Source organism: Orycteropus afer, unplaced genomic scaffold, assembly GCF_000298275.1.
Source record: "Orycteropus afer afer isolate SDZICR_OR568_19922 unplaced genomic scaffold, OryAfe1.0 scaffold00004, whole genome shotgun sequence".
NCBI classification, from domain to species: Eukaryota; Metazoa; Chordata; class Mammalia; order Tubulidentata; family Orycteropodidae; genus Orycteropus; species Orycteropus afer.
In genome coordinates, this window is record NW_006921591.1 from 4,625,385 (window position 1) to 4,648,821 (window position 23,437).

A 23,437-nucleotide genomic window follows, 5' to 3' on the forward strand; every position below is an offset into this window, starting at 1 on the left:
ATGCCCGCTATCACCACTTCTATTCAACATTGTACTGGAAGTTCTAACCAAGGCCATAAGGCAAGAAAGGGAAATCAAAGGCATCCAAATTGGTAAGGAACAAGTCAAATTATCCCTATTTGCTGATGATATGATCCTATACCTAGAAAACCCAAGAGACTCAGCAAAAAAACTACTGGAACTAATTGAGAGATTTAGCATGGTGGTGGGATATAAGATCAACACACAAAAATCACTTGGATTCCTCTACACCTCTACACATAGATTGCTGAAAAGGAAACCAATATCATTTACAATAACTACCAAAAAAATAAAATACTTGGGAATAAATCTCACTGAGGACACAAAAGACTTGTACAAAGAAAACTACAAGATACTACTTAAAGAAACCATAAGAGATCCACATAAATGGAAGAGCATACCATGCTCACAGATAGGAAAATTGAACACTGCAAAAATGTCAATATTGCCCAAAGCAATCCATACATTCAATTCAATCCCAATCCACATCTCATCAATATTCTTTAAGAATATGGAGGAAACAATCACTAATTTTATATGGAAAGGAAAGAGAACTCAGATAAGCAAAGCAGTATGGAAGAAAAAGAACAAAGTAGGTCTCACACTCCCATATCTCAAAACCTACTACACAGCCACAGTAGTCAAAACAGCCTGGTATTGTTACAATGACAGACACATAGACCAATGGAACAGAATTGAGAACCCAGAAATAGATCCATCGACCAACAGTCAGCTGATCTTTTGACAAAGGGCTGAAATCCATTAAATGGGGAAGAGATTGTTTAACAAATGATGCTGGCAAAACTGGATATCAATTTACAGAAAAATGAAGCAAGATCTGTACCCCACACCATTCACAAAAACTAATTCTGGATGGAGCAAAGACTTAAGTGTGAAACCTAAAAGAATAATGTTCCTAAAGAAAAAACAGGGGCAAATTTATGGGCCCTCATGTATGGCATAACTAGAGTGTCAAGCACAACCCAAAATGTACAGACAGTAGAAGATAAACTACATGAATGGGACCTAGAAGAACCCATTAATTTTTATGTGCTTCAAAAGACTTCTCCAAAAGAGTAAAAAGAGAACCTATAGATTGGGAAAAAATATTCAGCAATGGCATATCTGGCAAGGGACTTATCTCTAAAATTTATAGAAAACTCCAACACCTCAACACCAAAAAGAAAAACAATCCAATTAAAAAATGGGCAGAAGACATGAATGTCTTCACCAAAGAGGATATTCAGGTGGCCAATAAACCCAAGAGGAAACGTTCATGATCATGAACCATTACAGAGATGCAAATCAAAACAACAACGAGATACCATGGGGCCCCATCACTAACGGCAAAATTCAACGAGACAGAAAATAACAAATGCTGGCGAGGATATGGAGAGATTGGAACTTTCATACACTGCTGCTGGGACTGGAAAATGATACAACAACTTTGGAAAGCAGTATGGTGATTCCTTAAAAAACTGGAATTAGAAATACCATTTTGACTCAGCCATTCCATTACTAGGTATATATCCTAAAGTGAGAGCAAGGGCAAGAACAGACATATGCACACCCATGTGCATTGCAGCACTATTTACAATAGCAAAAAGATGGAAACAACTTCGGTGCCCATCAAGAGAAGAATGGACAACCAAACTATGGTACATACACACAATGGAATACTATGTAACACTAAAGAATAATGTAGAATTTGCAAAACACATAACATGGATGAACTTAGAGGACATTATGCTAAATGAAATCAGTCAATCACAGAAGAACAAATATTGTATTAGTTTATTATTGTAAAAAGTCAAGGACAGGTTTACATATGGGAGGAAACTTTCTTCGTTGGTTACCAGGGGTGGGAAGGGAGCAGAGAGAACACTGCAAAAATTTTTAAAAAACTAAAAAAATAATAATAAAAAAAACATTCAAGGACATCTTTAAAAACAGCAAACACATTTTTAGGGTGGAAACATTATTCTGTGTGGTATGGAATGGTGGATACATGATACCATACTTTTACCAAATCTGTACAACACAAAGAGTATACCCTAATGTAAACTATGTTGCTGTTGTTAGGTGCCACAGAGTCAGCTCTGACTCAGTGACCCTGCCTCGTCCTGTGACAGCCTCACTATACTCGCTATACCAGAGCCCATCGTAGCAGGCACTGTGTCAATCCATCTCATTGAGGGCCTTCTCCTTTTTCGTTGACCCTTCACTTTACTAAGCATAATACCTTTCTCCAGGGAATGGTCACTTCTGACAACATGACCAAAGTAGGTCAAATGAAGTCTGGCCATTCTCGCTTCCAAGGAGCACTCTGGCTGCACTTCTTCCAGGACAGATCTGTTAGTTCTTTTGACAGTCCATGGTACCTTCAGCATTCTTCGCCAACACCACAAGTCAAAAGCATCAACTCATCTTCATTCTTCCTTATTCACTGTAGCCGTCACATGCATATGAGGTGACTAAAAATACCATGGTGTGATAGTTAAGGTTGTGTGTCAACTTGGCTGGGCCTGGTTGAGTGGCAGCTAGTGGTAGTTATTCCCCATGATGAGACTGGCAATCAACTCCATGGTGGTATCTACTACAAGCAGCTGAGTAGCTGCTTTAGGAATGAAGTCTGCTTCCCGTATATAAGCAGCAGCTCCAGGAATAGTCTCTAGCTTATGGCACACTTGAACCCGGCATGTAGCCATGTCGTTGTTCAGCAGCCTGCCATGCTCTGCCGACCTTGGGACTTTCAATGGACTCAAATTAACTGCCCACCATTTGGTTTGGTAACATTGGGACTGTCACTTTTTATTTGTCAACCTTGGGCTTATCAGTCTCAGCAGCGAGCAGCTCTCTGAGTGAAAAAAAGCCTCTACCTTCAGTGGGCCAGGAGCAGGAAGCAGAGCTGAAGCCCAAGGTTGAGGGGCTTTCACCAAGCCCCCAGAGCCTGGCACTTTGAACTCAGACTTAACGCCTCCCAAACTGTAAGAGAATAAACTCTTGTTTGTTCAAGCCACTCAATTTGTGGTATATTCCAGTCAGAGCAGCACTAGGTAACCAGAACACATGGCTTTGGGTAGGCACACCTTAGTCTTTGAAGAAACATCTTTGCTCTTCAGCACATTAAAGAGGTCTTTTGCAGCAGATTTGCCCAGTGCAATATGTCCTCTCATGTCTTGACTGCTGGTTCCATTGGTGTTGATTGTGGAACCAAGTAATATGAAGTCTTTGACAACTTCAATCTTTCTCCATTTATCATGATGCTGTTTATTGGTCCAGTTGTGAGGATTTTCGTTTCATGTTGAGATGTAATCCATACTGCATACTGTAGTCTAATCTTCATCAGTAAGTGTTTCAAGTCGTGCTCACTTTCAGTAAGCAAAGTTGTGCTATCTGCATATTGCAGGTTGTTAATGACTCTTCCTCCAATCTTGACAGCATGTTCTTCTTCATGTAGTTCAGCTTCTTGGATAATGTGCTCAGCATATAGACTGAGTAAGTATGGTGAAAGGATACAACCATGACACACTACCTTCCTGATTTTAAACCATGCAGTATCCTCATGTTCTGTTCAAATGACAGCCTTCTGGTCTATGTACAGGTTCCTCATGAGCACAATTAAGTGTTCTGGAATTCTCACTCTTCTCCATGTCATCTATAATTTGTTATGATCCACATAATCGAATGCTTTTGCATAGTCAATGCTTTTGCACAATACAAAAGTAAATATATTTCTGGTATTCTTTGCTTTCAGCCAAGATCCGTCTGACATCAGCAATGAAATCCCTCAATCCACATCCTCTTCTGAATCCAGCTTGCATTTCTGAAAGTTCTCTGTCAATATACTGGTGCAATTGTCTCTGAATTATCTTCAGCAAGATTTTACTTAAACATGGTATTAATGATATTGTTCAATAATATCCACATTCTATGGGATCCTTTCTTTGGAATGGGTACATACATGGATCTCTTCCAGTCAATTAGCCAGGTAGCTATCTTCCAAATTTCTTGGCATAGATGAATGAGTGTCTGCAGTGTGGCATCAGTTTGTTGAAACATCTCAACGGGTATTCTGTCAATTCCTGCAGCTTTGTTCTTTGCCAATTACTTCAGTGCAGCTTCAACTTCTTCCTTCAATACTATTGGCTCTTGATCATATGTCACCTCTTGAAATGAATGAACATCAACCAATTCTTCTTGGTACAGTGATTCTGTGTATTCTCTCCATCTTCTTCTGATGTTTCCTGCATCATTCAATATTTTGCACATAGAATCCTCAATATTGCAACTTGAGGCTTGAATTGTTTCTTCAGTTCTTTCAGCTTGAGAAATGCTGAGCATGTTCTTCCCTTTTGGTTTTCTAAGTCCAGGTCTTTGCACATTTCATTATAATAAATGACTTTGTCTTCTCGCACTGCTCTTTGAAATCATCTTTTCAGCTCTGTTATCCAGTCAATTCTTTCATTTGCTTTATCTACTCTCCGTTCAAGTGCAAGTTTCAGAGTGTCTTCCATTATCCATTTTCGTCTTCTCTTCCTTTCCTGTCTTTTTAATGACCTTTTGCTTTCTTCATGGATGATGTTCTTGATGGCAACTCACAATTCCTCTGATTTTTGGTCACTGGTGTTCAATGCATTAAATCTATTCTTCAGACCCAACCCACTGCTGTTGAGTTGGATCTGATTCATAGTGACCCCTCCTTTGGTTTATGAGGCAGTACCACTACAAAAGTAGATTGTCCAATCTTCCTTCTGAGGAGTGGCTGGTGGGTTTTAACTGCCAGTCCTCTGGTTAGCAGTCAAATGCCTTATGCACGACACCACCAGAGCTCCTATTTATTCTTTAGATGGTCTCTAAAATCAGGAGGGATGTAAACAAGGTCATATTTTGGCTCTCATGGACTTGTTTTAATTGTCTTCAGCTTGAACTTGACCTTGCATATGAGCAGTTGATGGTCTATTCCACAATCAGTTCCTGCCCCTGTTTTGGCTAAAGATATTGAGCTTCTCCACTGCCTCTTTCCACAGATGTAGCTGATGTGATTCTTGTGTTACTTCATCTGCTGAAGTCCATGAGTATAGCCACCTCTTGTTACTGAAAAAAGGTATTTGGAACGAATAAATCATTGGTCTTGCAAAATTCTATCATGCGCTCCCCAGCATTATTTCTATCTCGAAGGCCCTATTTTCCAACTACTGGTGATTCTTCTTCATTTCCAACTTTTGCATTCTAATCACCCATGATAATCAACACATCTTGATTGCATGTTTGGTCAATTTCAGACTACATAAGTTGGTAAAAATCTTCAATTTCCTAGTCTTTGGCTTTGGTGGCTGGTGCATAAATTTGAATAGTAGTAGCATTAACTGCTCTTCCTTGGAGGCATATGGCTATTATACTATCACTGACAGCATTGTACTTCAGGATAGATTTGAAATATTCTTTGTGACGATGAATCCTATGCCATTCTTCTTCAATTTGTCATTCCCAGCATAGTAGACCATGTTGTTGTCTGATTCAAAATGGCCCAAAACAGTCCATTTTAGCTCACTAATACTTACAATGTCGATCTTTATGCATTTCATTTCATTTTTGATAACTTCCAATTTTCCTAGATTCATACTTCATACATTTCACATTCCAATTATTAATGAATGTTTGGCAGCTGTTTCTTCCCATTTTGAGTGGTGCAACATCAGCAAATAGAAGTCCCGAAAGCATTACTCCATCACATCATTAAAGACAGCTCTACTCTGAGAAGGCAGCTCCTCCCATCATATTTTGAGTGCCTTCCAACCTGAGGGCTCATCTTCTGGCACTATATCAGACAATGTTTCAGGGCTATTCATAACGTTTTCCAGTAATATATCAGACAGTGTTTCATTGCTATTCATAAGGTTTTCACTGGACAATTCTTTGAGAAGCGGACAGCCTCTTCCAAGTCTGTCTTAGTCTGGAAGCTCCACTGAAACCTGTCTACCATGGGTGACCCTGATGGTATTTGAAATATGGTGGCATAGCCTCCGGCCTCACAGCAACATGCAAGCCACTACAGTATGACAAAGTGACTAACAAGTGGTGGATGTGAACTATAGACTTTAATTGATAACATATCAGCATTGGCTTATCAACTGTAACAAATATACCACACTAATGGGGAAACCGTGTGTGAAGGATGTGAGTACATATAGGGTAGGGAGGGCAATGGATATGGAAACCCTTCTACACTTCTGTGCAACTCTTCTGTAAACCTAAAATTGTTCTAAAAGATAAAGCAAAATAATGTGCTTTCTGCTAAGTGGCCATATTTAATTCTTTAATCAATTATCCATTAAAAAAAAAAAAAAACCTCACTGCCGTCGAGTCGAACTCAACTCATAGTGACCCCTCCTTGGGTTCCCGAGGTGGTATCACTACGGAAGTAGACTGCCTAACCTTCCTTCTGAGGAGTAGCTGGTGGGTTTGAACTGCCAGACTTCTGGTTAGCATCAAATAAATGCCTTTGGCACATGCTACCAGAGCTCCTAGTTATTCATATATCCAATGTTTTATTAAATCACATTTTTTATTACTTTCAAATTTTTTTTTTTAAAGCAGAGGGGAACCCTCTCAACAAAATCTTGTGCATATACACATATACATATATACATATATATATATATACACACACACATATGTTTTATATACACAAAGCTACTCTGGGGGGGAAATGGTGAGGTAGTGCAAGGCATAGCTCACTAGGTACCAGTTAAGAAGAGTTTAGTGAACTATATTCCATTTAATAAATTTCAAGTACCTAAAAAAATATCCAGGTTGGGCAATCCTACTTCCGTAGTGATACTGCCTCGGAAACCCAAGGAGGGGTCGCTATGAGTCGGGGCCGACTCGACGGCAAATAACAACAACAACAACAAAAAAAATATCCAGAGGGAAATCATTAAGCTGGGCTCCAATTAACTCTGTTTTTGTTAAATCTAAACATGACTCAAAAGCTAGGTGTTTATAATAGTAATAACTGTTTCAAGTAAGAAACAATAGTTTATGGTAAAATCAGCAGCTGAAAGTATGATAAAAACAGGATATTTTCCCACAAAACACTTATTACTTATACAGGGAAAAATTAGTAAATTTACACTGGAGCAACCTGGCAGACACCACCTTAACCATGTGATAAAGTTATCATCACTAATAATAAGACAAATCAGTATTATGTACCTCCTGATACACTGATCTAGGCATAATTATCACTTCTATGGTATTCTTACCAAAACTGTACAACTTGAATTTAATAATTAGGGAATATCAAACAAACCCAAATTGAGGGACATTATTCAGAAGTACTGGATAGTATTCCAAACCTATCAAGGTTATAAAAGAGGAATAGAACAAAACTGAGGAACAGTTCCATATTAAAAGAATCAAAGGAGACATTAAAGGAATCTTAGGAGCCCTGGTGGCATAGTAGTTAAAGCATTCAGCTGCTAACCAAAAGGTTGGCAGTCCAACCCACCAAGTGTTCCATGGGAGAAAGATGAGGCGGTCTGTTTCCATAAAGATTTATAGCCTTGGAAGCCCTATGGGGCAATACTACTCTGTCTTATATGGCCTCTATGAGTCAGAATTAACTTGATTTTGTAGGTTTAGATTTTCTGGTTTGTTTTGTTCTCAACTTTTTATTGTGATCTGTTTGAAATTTTACAAAGCAGATGTATTTTCTACTCAGCAGCTCATACATTTTTTGCTTTGTGATAATAGTTACAATCCACATGATGTTAACAGCTCTCTTCCCACTTCCTCCCTGTTATGACCCTTTTCCTGTGTCCGTCTTGCCTATGCTTTCCTGCCTCCCTTGATTTCTCCCTTCACAAATGCTGCACTTCTCATCTCCCATGTTGATTACTCTAAGGAGTGCATCTCCCTGGTATAGTTGTTCCACTCTTAGACCTGTCTATTGTTTGGCTGAGAGTTAAGTCACAGGAGTGACTCTAATTCTAGGCCCAAAGGATGACTAGGGACCATAGCCTCAGAGGTTTCACCAGATTCTATCTGACCAATAATCCTGGTCTTTTTTATATTTTTTAATTCCACAATCTCCAGTTTTGATCCCTTCCCGACTGGTTGGCATTGGAGGCTGGGTATCATCCAGGTCTTGTGGTCTCAAGTAGGATTAAGTTTTAAGGAGCCATGACAACTAAATAAAATAAGTGAACCTAGACCAGACAAAGAACATTAGTGGGAAAATGGTAAAATGTGAGAAGGGTCTACATATTAAGTAACAGTATTGTATCAATGTTAATTCCTAATTTTTATAACTGTATTGGATTCCAAATCATATTGTAGTTATGAAAGATGTTAACATTTAGAAAAGCTGTGTGAAGGCTGTAAAGGAATTCTTTGAACTATTTTTGATTTTTTTTTTATTATTTCAAAAGTGAAGATTAAAACAAACAAACAAAAAAGTATTTTTAGCTATTATAGCTGATATTGTTTTCCTGATGGGGAGTGGGGTGCACAAGTAAGTATATGTGTGCATGATATGCACAAAATTTTCTTGTATATAGGCAGTCCCCAGGTTTTGAACATCTGACTTATGGACTCCTAACTTGCCCTTTAAGCAGGGCTTCGGATCGATTTGAACTGGTTCTGTCATGGTCAAGGAAGCAAAGCAAGAACAGACCAAAATTTTTACAATTTGGATACTTCAAATCGAAACAGGAAAAATTATGGGTCAAAGCCCTGCAATGGGTGACTTGGAAGGGGCATAGTGAGCCCTTTCAGGAGGCTGATGAATGAGTCTAGATTATGAAAGACTGTAGAATGCTGCATACATTCAAATAATATGGTCAGCCACCAGCTTTGAGTGGGCACTGCCATCTTTGAAGGGTATCACCATCTTTGAGCAGGGCACCACTCTTTCAACTCTGCTCATAGATGGGAAGCCCTTCTTTAATGTTATGTAAATTTGCCCTGACTTTGAAACAATTAAACCAGACCCTACTCATAACAAATTCTTCATCATAATCACCTTTACTTGCTGTACATGCAGCTTTTAAATCATTTGAAAAGGTTTGAGTCTTTTCTTGCACTAAAGCAAGGCTAGGAGCCCTGGTAGCATAGTGCCTAAGGCACTTGACTGCCAACCGGAAGGCTGGCAGTTCAAACCCACCAGCCACTCCTCGAAAGGAAGATTGGGCAATCTACTTCTGTAGTGATACTGCCTTGGAAACCCAAGGACGGGTAGTGATGGGTCGGGTCTGACTCGAAGGCACATAACAACAACAACAAAGCAAGGCTAACTGAGAACTGTATGCAAATGCTCTACTTGACCTATAAATTTTTAAAGACACAGTTTGGAACAGATCTCGCTTGTAACTTGGGGACTGCCTGTATTCTACCAGACAGAATTTGAAGTCAAGTACTTACCTATTCTATCTCTTCCAGCAGATTTTTCAGATCCTGACAGGTTGACCAGCACAATACCTCCAAAGCTAAGAGAATAACAGTCATTTCTGATGAGCAAAATAATAAATTCCTTAACAGAATATTCATAAAAAGTATTTACACATGATCAAGACTATTCTCAATTTTAGGTAAAACTGTCAAAGAATTTAATGATTCAATTAACAATAGCTATGCAGTATGTTTCGGGCACCAAACATACTAAAGTGCCTATTCCAAGTGCTATTAAAAGAAAACAAACCCGTTACCATAGAGCAGATTCGGACTTATGACGACCCTATTATGCTATACTTGTAGTAAATCATTTAATCCTCACAAAATGCACAATATTACCTTATAAGGAAGGTGTAATTATTGTCATTACCATTGCAGTGTAGTAAATTACATGGTATGGCTTTTCTAGACATAGTCTTTGTAACTCCCCCTTTGCTTTGAGTAGCTGATTGTTAAAGTTAGCAACCTAGTTTATTTCTGCTGGAGTGGCACAAAGTAATCTGGGAAGTTCACTCTCTCTCAGGTGTATAGAATTCTGATGTTGGGATTGTTTAGTTTGGTCACTTTGCCAGGCTCAAAAGAAGCCCTCCTAGAGGCAGAAGGAATCTCTCACTGCAGGCTGAGATGTACTGCTGAGACAGACACACTTGCTAAGAGAGAGTGACATGAGAGACACGTGCTGCTGAGAGACATGCTACTGAGAGAGCTGAGAGATTGCTGGCTGCTGAGTAAGACGGCCAGATGCGAGAGACTGAGTACATTCCTGAACTTGAACTGTAGCCTGTTGCTTCTCTAATAAACCCCATAATCTGTGAGTTCTGTGTGGCCACTGCAGCAAATTACTGAACTCAATGGAGAGGTGGTAGGTGCCATGGGAGGACTGGCTAGTGTCAAGGTTAGTAAGAGAGCTGGTGGGTGGTGGCATCTCTAGCCACATAGGAGCAGGCATTGTGCTGCTGATGGTGATTCTGTCCTACTCTCGTATAGTTAGAGGAGGTCAGAAGATGCCTTTGCCCCTTTGTCAACCATTTCATATGCAAGAAAACTAATGCACAAAGTGATGGAGTGACCTGACCAAGACTGCACAGCTGGTATCTGAATCCAGGCAGCCTGGCTCAAGTCCAGTGCTCTTATCCCTATGCTACCTCCTGCCTCTCAACTGGGAAGGAATTAGCCAATTTGTCATCACCATTCCAGTCTTTCTTTTGTACATATATACATATTAAACCCATATACACCTAGAATGTCACCATTCTTACTTAAGGGTAAAACCCAAATTAACAGTAAAACTATCTTTAGATATTTAAATCATTCCATTAATACCATTATTTCAATGGGTAAAAATGAGATGGAGTTAAGGGTGCAGAGAAATGAGAGGTCATTCATTCATTTAATTATTTATTGAGCTCCTAATCTGGGTTATAGCATTGAACAAGACAGATGTATGTCCTGTCCTCATGAAACTTATACTATCTTTGTTTCTATGCATCTTGTAAGTTGTATATATCTTTTCAAGCAGATGAAATATTGCTAATTAAAAAACAAAAAAGTCTAAGGTTCTCACCAACTGATCAGAAAGACCAGTGTGGCAATGGGAGAGGAATATGAAAAATAATTTCTTCCCATATGGAATTATACTATCACATTCAATCCTTACACTAAATATTCATATCCTTTAATTATATAATCACAATTTTTGTAAAGAGCCATTGTTCAAATTCAGATTCAGCTATTATTTTATTTAGCCCCTACAACATACTAGAAACTTTGTGCATATTATCACATAACAGTGTTATATTACACTTATAACAATTCTAAAAGGTTTTAATCTCATTTAATTCATATAATAATAATAGCAGTAAACAATAATAAAACCAAAAAACCAAACCAACTGCTATTGAGTCGATTTGACTCATAGCAACCCTATAGGACAGAGTAGAACTATCTCAGTAGGTTTCCAAAGGCTATAAATCTTCACAGAAGCAGATTGTCTCATCTTTCTCCAGCACAGCAGCTGGTGGATTCAAACTTTTGGTTAGCAGGCAAACCACTACATTACCAGAGCTCCTTACGTAATCAAAAACCAAAACCAAACTCACTGCCCTCGAGTCGGTACTGATTCGGCCATCCTTCCTTGGGTTTCCGAGCACTATCTCTACCGAAGTAGACTGCCCGGTCTTCCTTCCAAGTAGTGGCTGGTGGGCTTGAACCACCAGCCTCCTGGTTAGCAGTCAAATGCCTTAGGCATTACGCCACCAGAGCTTCCCCCTTAAGTAATACTGAGCACTTATTGCTCCAAGCACTTCAGAAGTCTTAAATTTTTAATCCTTTCCTATGAGATAATCCTAACAACCCTATGAGATAAATTCTATTATTATTCCCAATTTACAGAAAAGGAAACTAAGACAAAGAGAGGTAAGAAACCTGTCCAAGCAGTCCCATATGGGCCACCTAGAGGTAACCCACAGGGGCTAAGAAGACCAAAGCTGGGGCCAAACTAGTGCTTACACTGCTGAAAGGAAGGTCACTGGAAGAGGGACAACCCAGAATGCCCCAAAGCAGGACACCCCAGCAAGGAACCACAAGGACCTCATTGGCAAGCTCTCCCCTAGGAGCAGAGTAACTGCTTCGATTGACAAGGCCCAGAGGACTGCCCAGCTCCAAACTCAGCCATCAAATTAACTTCAGCAAAGCCTCAGGTTACCATCCATGTGGCAGATATAACAACCACTTTCCTTTCCTTTTTTAAAAAAAAAAAAAAAATTTTATTGTGATGTGGGTGCAAATTTACAAAGCAAATTCGTTTTACTCACAACAGTTCATGCACATTTGGTTTCATTGCCCCAGTACAATCCTCAACCAACAAAAGCTCTCCTTCTATCTCCTCCCTGTGACTATCCCTTCCCTGTGCCCTTATTTATGCATTCCCGTCTATCCAGCTTTCCCCCTATGCAAATGCTACCCTTCTGATGTCTCATGGTTGACTGATCTAGGGGGTACATCTCCCTAGTGCAGGTGGGTGCATCTCCCTGGGTAGGTGTTCTGCCTGCTTAGGGTAGCCACAGACATGGGAACTGCCTATTCTGTCCTGAACCAACCTCATGGCCAACTCTTTGACACTTACTGAATAGTTATTGGGGTTGACAGGAAGCATAAGATATGAAAATTACTTTCCCCCTTAATTGTGAAATAGGGCCTAACATTTTAAGATGTCCCTGAATGTCCTCTCCCCTTGCTAGGAAGAGATTTACTTACTAAGTTGAGTGCTTTGTAAGCTTTGAGAAAAGAATTTAGATGGATATAGAAAGTCATAAAAGGTTAAAGTAACTCATGGGAAGTCAGGGAAAAATATAGCAAAAAGTTAAGAAGAGGTTAAAATTTCTATGGTTATGCCAGAATATGAAAGATGATGAAGGATCAAAGTTCCTTCTACTAAGTGAGAAAGAGATCTCCAAGTTTAAGAACCCATCTCCCAAAGATATACTAGAACAAGCATCTCCAAAGGTGTGGAACCGTCCACCCCTGGGAAAGTTAAGAATACACGGCCTGTGTTTATGAAGTTCAAACCAGGGGTACCAAGTTTTCCCTAAGAAAATCCAGATATCTGAAGGTCAGGTGCAGCACCTGGGATTCACCCTGACTTGAGGAAGTCAAGTGTTAGTGCCCTACTGGGTAACAGGTCATTACTAACCTCCCTGTCCCTATCACCAGAAAATAGCTTAGAGACTTCTTAGGAATGGCTGGGTTTTGCAGAGAATGGATCCCTAATTTGGGGCTTATAGCAAAGCCAGTGTATAAGGCAAAGCAATAGGGTACAGTGGCTCAAGCGTGGCCAGGATACTTCCAAGTGGCGACAGCCACTGACCTACTAGTAAAAGAAGCCTCAATGCTCATACTAGGACAACCTACCAAAGTCCTTACACCTCATCAAGTCTAAACCCTTTTAAAGGTGAAAACCAAAAACCAAAGTCACTGCCTTCGAGTCAAACCTGACTCACAGCAACCCCTCCTCAGGTTTCCGAGGCAGTATCTCTATGGAAGTAGATTGTCCAGTCTTCCTTCCAAGGAGTAGCTGGTGGGTTTGAACTGCCAGCCTTCTGATTAGCAGTCAAGTGCCTTAGGCACTACACCACCAGAGCTCCCTTTAGAGGTGAAAGGCAGACACTTACTGGCAAAAGAAAGGAACCCTGAACAGGCTGAGTGCTTAAAGACAGCTCATACACAGATGAAAATAATTTGTGGAATCAAATTAAAGAATACTTGCCTTCTCTCACCTGGTTTTTACCTCTCTTAGGACCTGCTGTAGTTATTTTGCTTTTATATCTAGTTAATCCTTGCCTATTTAAGCTTTTAGTTAAATTGATAGCCTCTAGGTTACAGAGCAGGAGCTCTGGTAGTGTAGTGCCTAAAGCACTTGACTGCTAACCAGAAGGCTGGTCAAACCCACCAGCCACTCCTCGGAAGGAACATTGGACAATCTACTTCCGTAGTGATACTGCCTCGGAAACCCAAGGAGGGGTCATTATGAGTCGGGTCCGACTCGATGGCACATAACAACAGGTTACAGAGTTCTCAGAGCTCTGGTGACATACCCAAGTAGGAGCATACCAGCCTGTATAAACCATTAGAACAGAGAGTGAGAGATGTTTACTCTGAAGGCAGGTCAATGACCCTATATAAGCATGAAGAAGCTGCAGAAGAAGAAACCTCCACCCATGTTCTCCATAAAGAATTAAGAGCATGAAATCTCTCAGGGGGGAGTGAGACAGGTAGGGTTAGCTGAATCAAGTAGCCTCTGACTCAGTATTTTTGCTGTTGGTGACAGAGAATCACTGGTGATTAACAAACCAGGCCCTTAGGCAAAATAAGTTACATTTCAAAAATCCCACAAGCTTGACCATTGTAAAATGCTGAAAAACCTCCGGAATTGCTCTTCAAGTACCTCACCAAGTGCAGAGCATGCAGTAAAAGTCAATCTGACTGACAAAGTGACCTCCTGCCAGAGGCAGTAAAGAACAGGAGTTCCTTGCTGGAATTCGAACCAGGGTCTGGGACATTATGCATGCACAACTTTCCAGATTCAGCCTTCACAACAGTTCCATCTTTGTTCCAACAGCTTCTGCAGTGGAATTCATCTTGGCTATTTCCTGTGGGCACACCTGATTTTCATAACCCCACCTTTTTCTCAGAAATCCCCTCCCATTTTATGAATAAAGACAATGCCTTTTTCCCACCTAAAACCCTTTATAAACCCTCAGAAATCCTTTGTTCTGTGAGAGATTGAAGGCTAGCATAGGTGAAAGCTCTTCTCTGTGTCTGTTTCTTGAGTCTCCCCCTCACCCGTTTCTCTTTAATAACATTGGTTAGTATGGGGAAAGATAAATGAAACTTGCCCAAGATATCAAAACTAGTAATGATGGAGGCAGGTAGTGATTCTAGGTAGTCTGCCTCAAGCCCATACTTTTAAACACTCTATGCTATTTTGTCTTTCAATTGATGAAATGAGATTTCTTGGCTTATCAGTCAAGATTGTTGATCGTTGCTTCAAGATTGCTGGTATATTAAATTCTTTTTCTAATCTCAGAAATGGAATCTCAACGTATAAGTTCAGTTCAAAACAAATTATTTAAACATTGTTTAGTATCCTTGTTGTTATGTGCCATCAAGTTGGACCCGACTCATAGTGACCCCTCCTTGGGTTTCCGAGGCAGTATCACTACAGAAGTAGATTGCCCATCTTCCTTCCAGGGAGTGGCTGGTGGGTTTGAACTGCCAGCCTTCTGGTTCGCAGTCAAGTGCCTTCAGCTTGAGAACATATATTTCTGCAAAAATATTTTCTAAATAGTAATTTTTCTAGACTATAAGTCAAGTAAATTTATCCTCAAAGGGATAGACAGTAAATATTTTAAACTTGTGGGCCATATAGTCTTTGTCACAATGTAACTGTGTCATTGTAGCACTTAGACAATATGTAAACTAATGAGAAAGTTGTTGCTGTTGTTATGGGCCATCGAGTTGGACCTGACTCATAACGACCCCTCCTTGGGTTTCCAAGGCGGTATTACTACAGAAGTAGATTGGCCAACCTTCCTTCCGAGGAGTGGCTGGTGGGTTTGAACCTCCAGCCTTCTGGTTAGCAGTCAAGTGCCTTAGGCACTATGCTACCAGAGCTTGTATTCAAATAAAAGTTTAATCAAAACAGGTACCTGGTCCACCAGAGTTTGGTGGTACCTGTTCTAGACCTTTAAAGAGAAGGAATAGTGTCAATATATTTGCAAGTTCAACATTTTAGAACCATTTCTTTCTTTATTACCGCAAAGAAAAATTAGAAATTAGCAAAAATTTTGAATGAAGATGAATAAAACTTCATTCATTTCCCCAAAACAAATATATTGTATTTCTCTAACGTAAAAACATGCTTGGTCAGAACATTAGGCAGCCATGCAAAGAATAAACTTCTTGTGGCCTTAAAGTCTAAATGGTAAATTATTTGGGTCAACCAGTCTGCACACTGAAATTACTATGGTCAACTTAGCCTTATAACTAAAAGAGAACAACCACACAATAAGAACTAACATTTATACGATTGCCAATCTCTGTAACAGTCATTTCACATTTTACATGCATTACTTTCAAGCTTTAAAACAAGCCTGCAGAACAGATATATAGCTACCTACTTTTTCAAGTAGGAAAGCCTCTCAGACAATCTAAAGGAACTGCCCAAAGAGAAAGCAGAGCTCTGATTCAAACCCAGCTGTGATAGCTACAAAACACTACTCTCTCCATTAAATTATTCTGATATGCATATTCTCCGATTTCTGCTTTTCTCTCGCAAAAACCACCACTTTATAAAACCAACACATCTTTTTTGAGTACTGTCTGTGGCAAAGCCCTATGTTAGACCTTTGGTGACATCAGCAAGGCCTTGGCCTTCAAGGCATTTCCAATCCAGTAAGAGAGACAAGATAAACACACACAATGGTAAATAAAAACAAAAGATTGAAATATAATTGTCTATAATGCTGATGTTATGTAGTGGTAAAAAAAAAATGCTAACTGAATTATACAGAAAATAACAAAAAAAAATAAAAACTACTAGATGCTGAGTTAATCAGATAAAACTGATGAGCTTTCAAGGAAAAGTAGAGAATGTGATTTTAGAAAACAAAATACAAACAAAAAGTGGGAATTTATCATAGGAAAAGGAAACAGAAACTTGGAAGGTTATAAGAATTAAGTTGGCATTTGAAATATCGCATGTCAGTGCAATACTTAAGTCTGCCATCATGTAAACAGGAACCAAATCTGCCTCAGGGTCCTTCCTGTTACCCTACCAAGGAAGGTTTGGAAAACAAGTTAACAACAAGAGGCAGAGCTGAGTACTGAGTATCATGATGTGCCTTTAAAACTCTTTATCCACATCTTTCTCAGTCTATATGGTATAAGTTATCCTGTATCACTGCCGGCAAATTTTTAAACACTATATTTTTACGTACCAAAAACTAGCTATTATGCTATATTCTTACCTTAAAATTACAGCTAATAGTTTAGAAAGGGTAAATCTATCTCCACTGTTACTTGGAAACATGGCAGCAAGGATTAAAGTAAACAGTCCTATGGGAAAAAAAGGATGAAAAAGGTATATTAGCTTAAATACTATCAAAACTATTTACTTCCAACTTTTGTTTAAATAAGTAGATATATCTAACTGTTAAACTACGTCTTGTCATTTTTAAATAACTAAGAATATAACTATAGCTACTGAGGCTGAAATTTTGAAAGATTATGAAAACAACTTTAAAACTAAGCTATGCTTATTTCAACAATCCAGATCAAGTATAATTCTACTTATTTTAAACTTAGAGATAAATCTAGCATTCAGAGTGGCATTCTGACCTCATCAAAATCAAGCCTGTGTGCTAAAGTTATTTTTATAGTTTCTAAAATACTCCTTTTATCTTCTAGATTTGGAAGGTGATTCAACTTTAAAAATAAAACACCTTTCATAGGGCAAATTATAGTTCTGAAATAAGCAATTACTTTTAGCCACAGGGCCTAGAAAAACATCTTCAGAAAGGGTATGTGAAGAGAAAGATGAATGCAATACAAGAATCACCCTATGAAATTTTAATACATTGTGGTATAAGAAATACTATAAAGCATTTGCAGGAATATAAATAACACAGACCACAGGCATGAAACCAAAAACATTATAAAGCACGGATAATACACTGATGTACATTAGAACTAATATAATTTATAACAAGATAGAAAAATGTATTCACATGTATAAGTGTGTATCAGAAGCAGGCCTCAGTTTATAATAGAGGTTTTAAAGAAAAATTCTTACCAGAAGTTGAAGACAAAATATTAACTATAGCAACTTGTGTGTCTGAAAGTGCTTCCTGATACGACAAATTCGCCAAAAACCACTAAAGAAATAGAAAACAAAGTAAAACTTAATGAATGACGTATTTGTTATTATAATTTATAGTCCCTCTTTTTCTCTACCTCTGTATACTGTTATCCTAAGACATTTTAAAAGCTGTTTTGTATTGAAAAATTACCAATTCCCAAAAAGAACAAACTAATTTATAAAAAGGCTTTGCTATTCAATTTCCCTCAAAAAAAAATTAACAATAATAGTTGATTAAAAATTAGCATTTAGACTTTTTTTTTTAAATTGTGGGTAAACTTTGCTTTATCCAATCACAGCTAGTACTCTATCAAGTTTACCTAAATGAAATTTAAATATCAAAAATGCTTAAGCATTGAAATATGTCTTATATAATATACAGATGACTACAACATGATAAGAAATCTATTAAATGAGATGATTTATATGAGGATGGACAAATAGCTAAATTCATAGACGAAAGACAATGCATTCACTTTGGAAATTCAGAAATGTTCTTTAAAAACTTTAAATTTACTAATTGTGATTCTTTCTTTAATACTCAGTTTGAAGATATAAACCAAAATACTGACACAAACTATATTCCAGGAAGACTGGCAAATATAGTAGCTCCTTTTGACCTGTACTATCCAAGATATTAGTCACTAGCCACTTGTTAGGAGATCTGGTGGCATAGTGCCTAAGGCATTTGACTGCTAACCAGAAAGATGAACAATTGAAATATGGCTAACTCAAACTGAAATTTGTAAATGTAAAATATATACTAGATTTCAAAGATTTTAGCACCCAGGAAACAAAAAATGTGCAAACTCTCACATTAGTAATTTTTATACTGATAACACTGGCATATTAATAAATTTTACATATGGTGAGTGGATTAATAAAATACATTATTAAAATTAACTTAATCTCTTTCTTTGTATTTTTTTTTTTAACAGCTACTAAAAACCTTAAAAATATGTGCATGGCTTATGTTTGAGGTTCATGTTGTATTTCTATTGAACAGCACTTCTCTAGACCTTACTTAAAATTTTATTATTAAGTTAGGTTTATAAAACCTTTACACCTGGACTACATTACTCTGACTTCCCACAAAAAATGCCTTTACTAAAGACTATAGTGCCTAAGACACTTGACTGCTAACCAGAAGGCTGGCAGATCAAATCCACCAGCCACTCCCTGGAAGGAAAATGGGGCAATCTACTTCCATAGTGATACTGCCTCGGAAACCCGAGGGGTCACCATGAGTCGGATCTGACTCGACGGTATATAACAACAACAACAACAACAACAAAGACTAACCTAGATTTCCACTCTCAGAACTTATTTACCATTGATTTTTTTTTTTTTAAAGAGCTATTATCTGCACATATTTGTAAACCTGACATACAGAATAATGCCCTTTTACATAAGAAACTATGTCATAAATTTCTCTGAGTTCTGAGTTAGGAAAACATTTTGCTTTATCCAATGAAGTGAGATACTTCCTTTCAATAGACAATAAGCTGCATACATCCTTTTTGCTTGCCTGCCAATGTACCTAGACATGAGGTGTGTTCACCTGAGTAGCTTTCTTCCCTTCAACTGAAATTCCTGATACAGTCATTCCCTTCCACAGCCAGCTCCCTCCCTAACCCATTAACCCTTTCAATTTGGCTCTTTTCACCTATATTTTTAACTTTTAATTGTATAGATGATTTTATTATGAGCCATCTTAAGTCTCCTTTGAAAATTAGGCAACATATAATAAATATTTCTTTTTAGTCCTGACACTGATTTAAAATCATCAGCCTTTATTTTTATTACATATAAAATAATCATATTAAAACTCCCAAAGATTAGACTTGCACACAATATATTAACCAGTCATTACAAAAACAGAGAATATTCAGGCAAGGGATAGAGAAAAATGGGCTATACAATGAGCATGAGAAGCAAAGGTTAGTTGAAAACCTTTATAATGAGAATAACAATAATGATACTGCATTGTCCAGTGTTTTAACATGCTCAGAATAAATTTTAATTTTAAAGGCTCAATATTAAGCAATAATGGATTAGGTTAAGGAGCCTTGATGGCACAGTGGTTAAAAGCACTCAGCAGCTAGAAGAAAGGTCAGCAGTTCAAACCCACCAGCTACTCCACGGGAGAAATATGTGGCAGTCTAAGCTCTGGTAGCATAATGGCTAAAGCACTTGACTGCTAACCAGAAGGCTGGCGGTTCAAACCCACCAACCACTCCTCGGAAGGAAGGTTGGGCAATCCTACTTCCGTAGTGATACTGCCTCAGAAACCCAAGGAGGGGTCGCTATGAGTCGGGGCCGACTCGACGGCACATAACAACAACAACAACACTTCTATAAAGATTACAGCCTTAGAAACCCTATGGAGAAGTTCTACTCTGCTTTAGAGTTGCTATGAAATGGAATCAACTCAATGGCAACAGGTTTGGTTTGATAGGATTAGGTTGCTTCCAATGATATGTATATCAGATAGCACTGGAATTCATTTTTTTCAATTCCAAATTTCAGAGTTTTCATTAACTCAGAGAAGTCTCTAATTCACTTCAACACAAATAACTCACTGCCATCGAATCAATTCTGACTCACAGTGACCCTACAGAACAGACTAGAACTGACCCATAGGGTTTCCAAGGCTATAAATCTTTTCAAAAGCAAACTGCCTCATCTTTCTCTCACACAGCAGCTGGTGGGTTCAAACTGTTAACCTTTTGATTAGCAGCCAAATGCTTTAACTGTGCCACGAGAGCTCCCTAAGACACAAACAGTAATGCTTTATTGATTATATTATTATACTATGTGAAATCTTAAGCACATTCTTCAGTTTCTATATTATACACTAAAACTAAAGCTATCTGGGAGAACAGAAGGGCAGTATTTGCACAGGGAGACAGCTCAGGGGGCAGGAATGCAAAGGAAAGAGGGACACAGGGAAGAGGTGACTACAGAGAGGCAGTGGGAAGAGAGCTGTTACATTGTGGGAAATTGCAGTCAATGTCATGAAACTAAATGTGTTATGAACTGCCATATGAAAAATGAATTTTCTCTGTAAACTTTCACCCAACTCACAATTAAAATTTTTCTTTTAAAAGTGAAGCTATCAATATTATAAGAAATTCTATAGAAATGTTTACTGTAATATAAATGTTTACAAAAATAATGTTTGACTACATTTACATGACTTTAAAATAGAACTGCAAAAACACTTGAAGAAATGAATACAGTGAACTCTTATTTGGGTATTAGTAGCCCTTGTGTACATTATAGTATAAAATGACTCTATTCATAATACTGACGCTGAGTTGCAAAAGTTCTGGTTGCATAGTGCCTAAGACATTTGCTAACCAGAAGGCTGGCAGTTCAAACCCACCAGCCACTCCTTGGAAGGAAGATTGAGCAATCTACTTCTGTAGAGATACTGCCTTGGATACCCAAGAAGGGGTCGCTATGAGTCAAATCAACTCGACAGCAGTGAGATTCCGGTTTATTGTTTTTTTTTTGACAGGTACTCCTGACTTACTGTGGGGTTCCCTTTTGGCAACTCAGTCTAAGTTCTGCTTTAAGTCAAATACCTCAATTTTTTTTTTTTTTAGCTTTCATTATTATTGCCTTTTATTATCAATATCTTTATAAATCTCCTCTTTGTCTATAAGGGGTTGGAAATATTACATATAAACTTACAGATATGATGACATCAGAAAATCACATGCTGCAGTGTTCTAAGTAGTACATATAACTAACTATAAGATGTACAAAACCAAAAATAATCCAAGTTCATCAAAACCTGAATACATTGTAAGTCAGGCAATTCCCAGGTTAGAAATGTCTGACTTATGTACAGTACAACCAGTAGTTACAAACCAACACCTGTAAACTCTATTAAAAGGTCAAGTTATGTACAATTGTTCATAATAATGGGTACTACTTTCTGATATGCATCAAAATATTATCATGTTAAAGATGTTTAGTGTATCGTGAATTGTTTCTTTAATGTATTTCATGCATAGAAAAGTGCACTGTACACTAAGGCAAATATCTGACAAACTGATGGGAGATAAGAATCGTACTTTATTGTTCCAACTTACATACAAATTCGACTTAAAGGTAGACTTAGGAATGGAACTCTTTAGTAATCCAGGGACTGCCTGTGGGTGTGTGTGTGTATCTGTGAGTAAATATATAGGTATACATATCAGTTTTAATGTTACAGGATTTACTGAGTGCTCAGTCTCTGAGGTATAACAAGCATTTATTTATTTTGATACTCTAATTTCCCAACAATGAGTTTAAAGTCATGATTAAGAAACCTGACAGTCTTACATTTCAATACCATATTGTTGATATGTACTGCTGTTGTTATTATGTGCTGTCGAGTTGGACCCAACTCGTAGCGACCCCTCCTTGGGTTTCTGAGGTGGTATCACTACAGAAGTAGATTGCCCAACCTTCCTTCCAAGGAGTGGCTGGTAGATTTGAACTGTCAGCCTTCTGGTTAACAGTCAAGTGCCTTAGGCACCGTGCTACCAGAGCTCCCTGGTATGTACTGTTGTCTTAAATTCACATTCCAAACATATAATAAAGAGAAAACCTACCACAAAACAGAAAAAAAAGCTTATTTTTGCTACTTGAGTTGCATTAAGTTTCCCCACAGTTTTTAGTATGGACTCTTGTTCTTTCAAAGCAGGATATGACATGCGCGACAACTTAGCTTCGAATGCATGGCTTGATGGGAGCTGTCGAATCTCCATAATATTACTAAACCTTACACGAGACTTTTTGGGAGCTTAAAAGAAAAAACAGAAAAACAATCATTAAACATTTTCCCTTGGGACCAACAAAACTCTCAAGTTATAATTTACTGATAAAAGCATATTACTTAATCTATGATCAGATACAGAGAATTAAAGAAAACCAGAGTTATATTCTTAAGGAGGCTGCTTTGTTCATTCAAAAGAGTTAACAGTAAAAATAATTTCATCTATAAAAATGTTTTAAAAGTTGTAAAATGAGATCAATATTAAAACATTTCTGCAATTGTGTTCATTAACAATTGATTGATTCAGATTTGTAATACCAAACCAAAAACCAAACTTGCTGCTGTGGAGTTGGATCCAACTCACAGTGACCCCTCCTTGGGTTTCTGAGGTGATATCACTAAGAAAGTAGATTGCCCAACCTTCCTTCCAAGGAGTGGTTGGTGAGTTTGAACCACCACCCTTCTGGTTAGCAGTCAAATGCTTTAAGCACTACGCCACCAGAGCTCCCCAGGATTGTAATAGGATTATTATTTTAGCAGTTATAGTAAAACCTATCAAGGTTTTTCTTATGCCTAGCCAATTTATGTAAGAATTACTTTCCTGGACAACCATGCAGAATATTCCTCTATAAGTCCATTCTTTGCAAGAGAATATTATGAGTAAAGACTGTGCCTTACGTTGAAGCTGGCATTCTTTACTAAATTCACAAAGCCAGCAACACTCCTGGAATTTGCTATCAGAATGTTTTGGGGCTACGATTGAACAAAAT

The 23,437-nt window shown here is 38.1% G+C and overlaps 1 protein-coding gene across 1 annotated transcript in view; it reads right to left on the bottom strand.

The window, feature by feature from the left end:
- Positions 1-23,437, bottom strand: part of SLC35F5 (solute carrier family 35 member F5) — a 67,736-nt gene that overhangs the window by 26,680 nt on the left and 17,619 nt on the right. Inside the window, exons 7-10 of the mRNA XM_007937614.1 lie at positions 22,504-22,694; positions 17,828-17,909; positions 17,004-17,091; positions 9,448-9,512 (exon numbers count right to left, since the gene is read on the bottom strand). Of these exons, the coding sequence (XP_007935805.1) occupies positions 9,448-9,512; positions 17,004-17,091; positions 17,828-17,909; positions 22,504-22,694 (426 nt within the window). The remainder of the gene's footprint in view (positions 1-9,447; positions 9,513-17,003; positions 17,092-17,827; positions 17,910-22,503; positions 22,695-23,437) is intronic.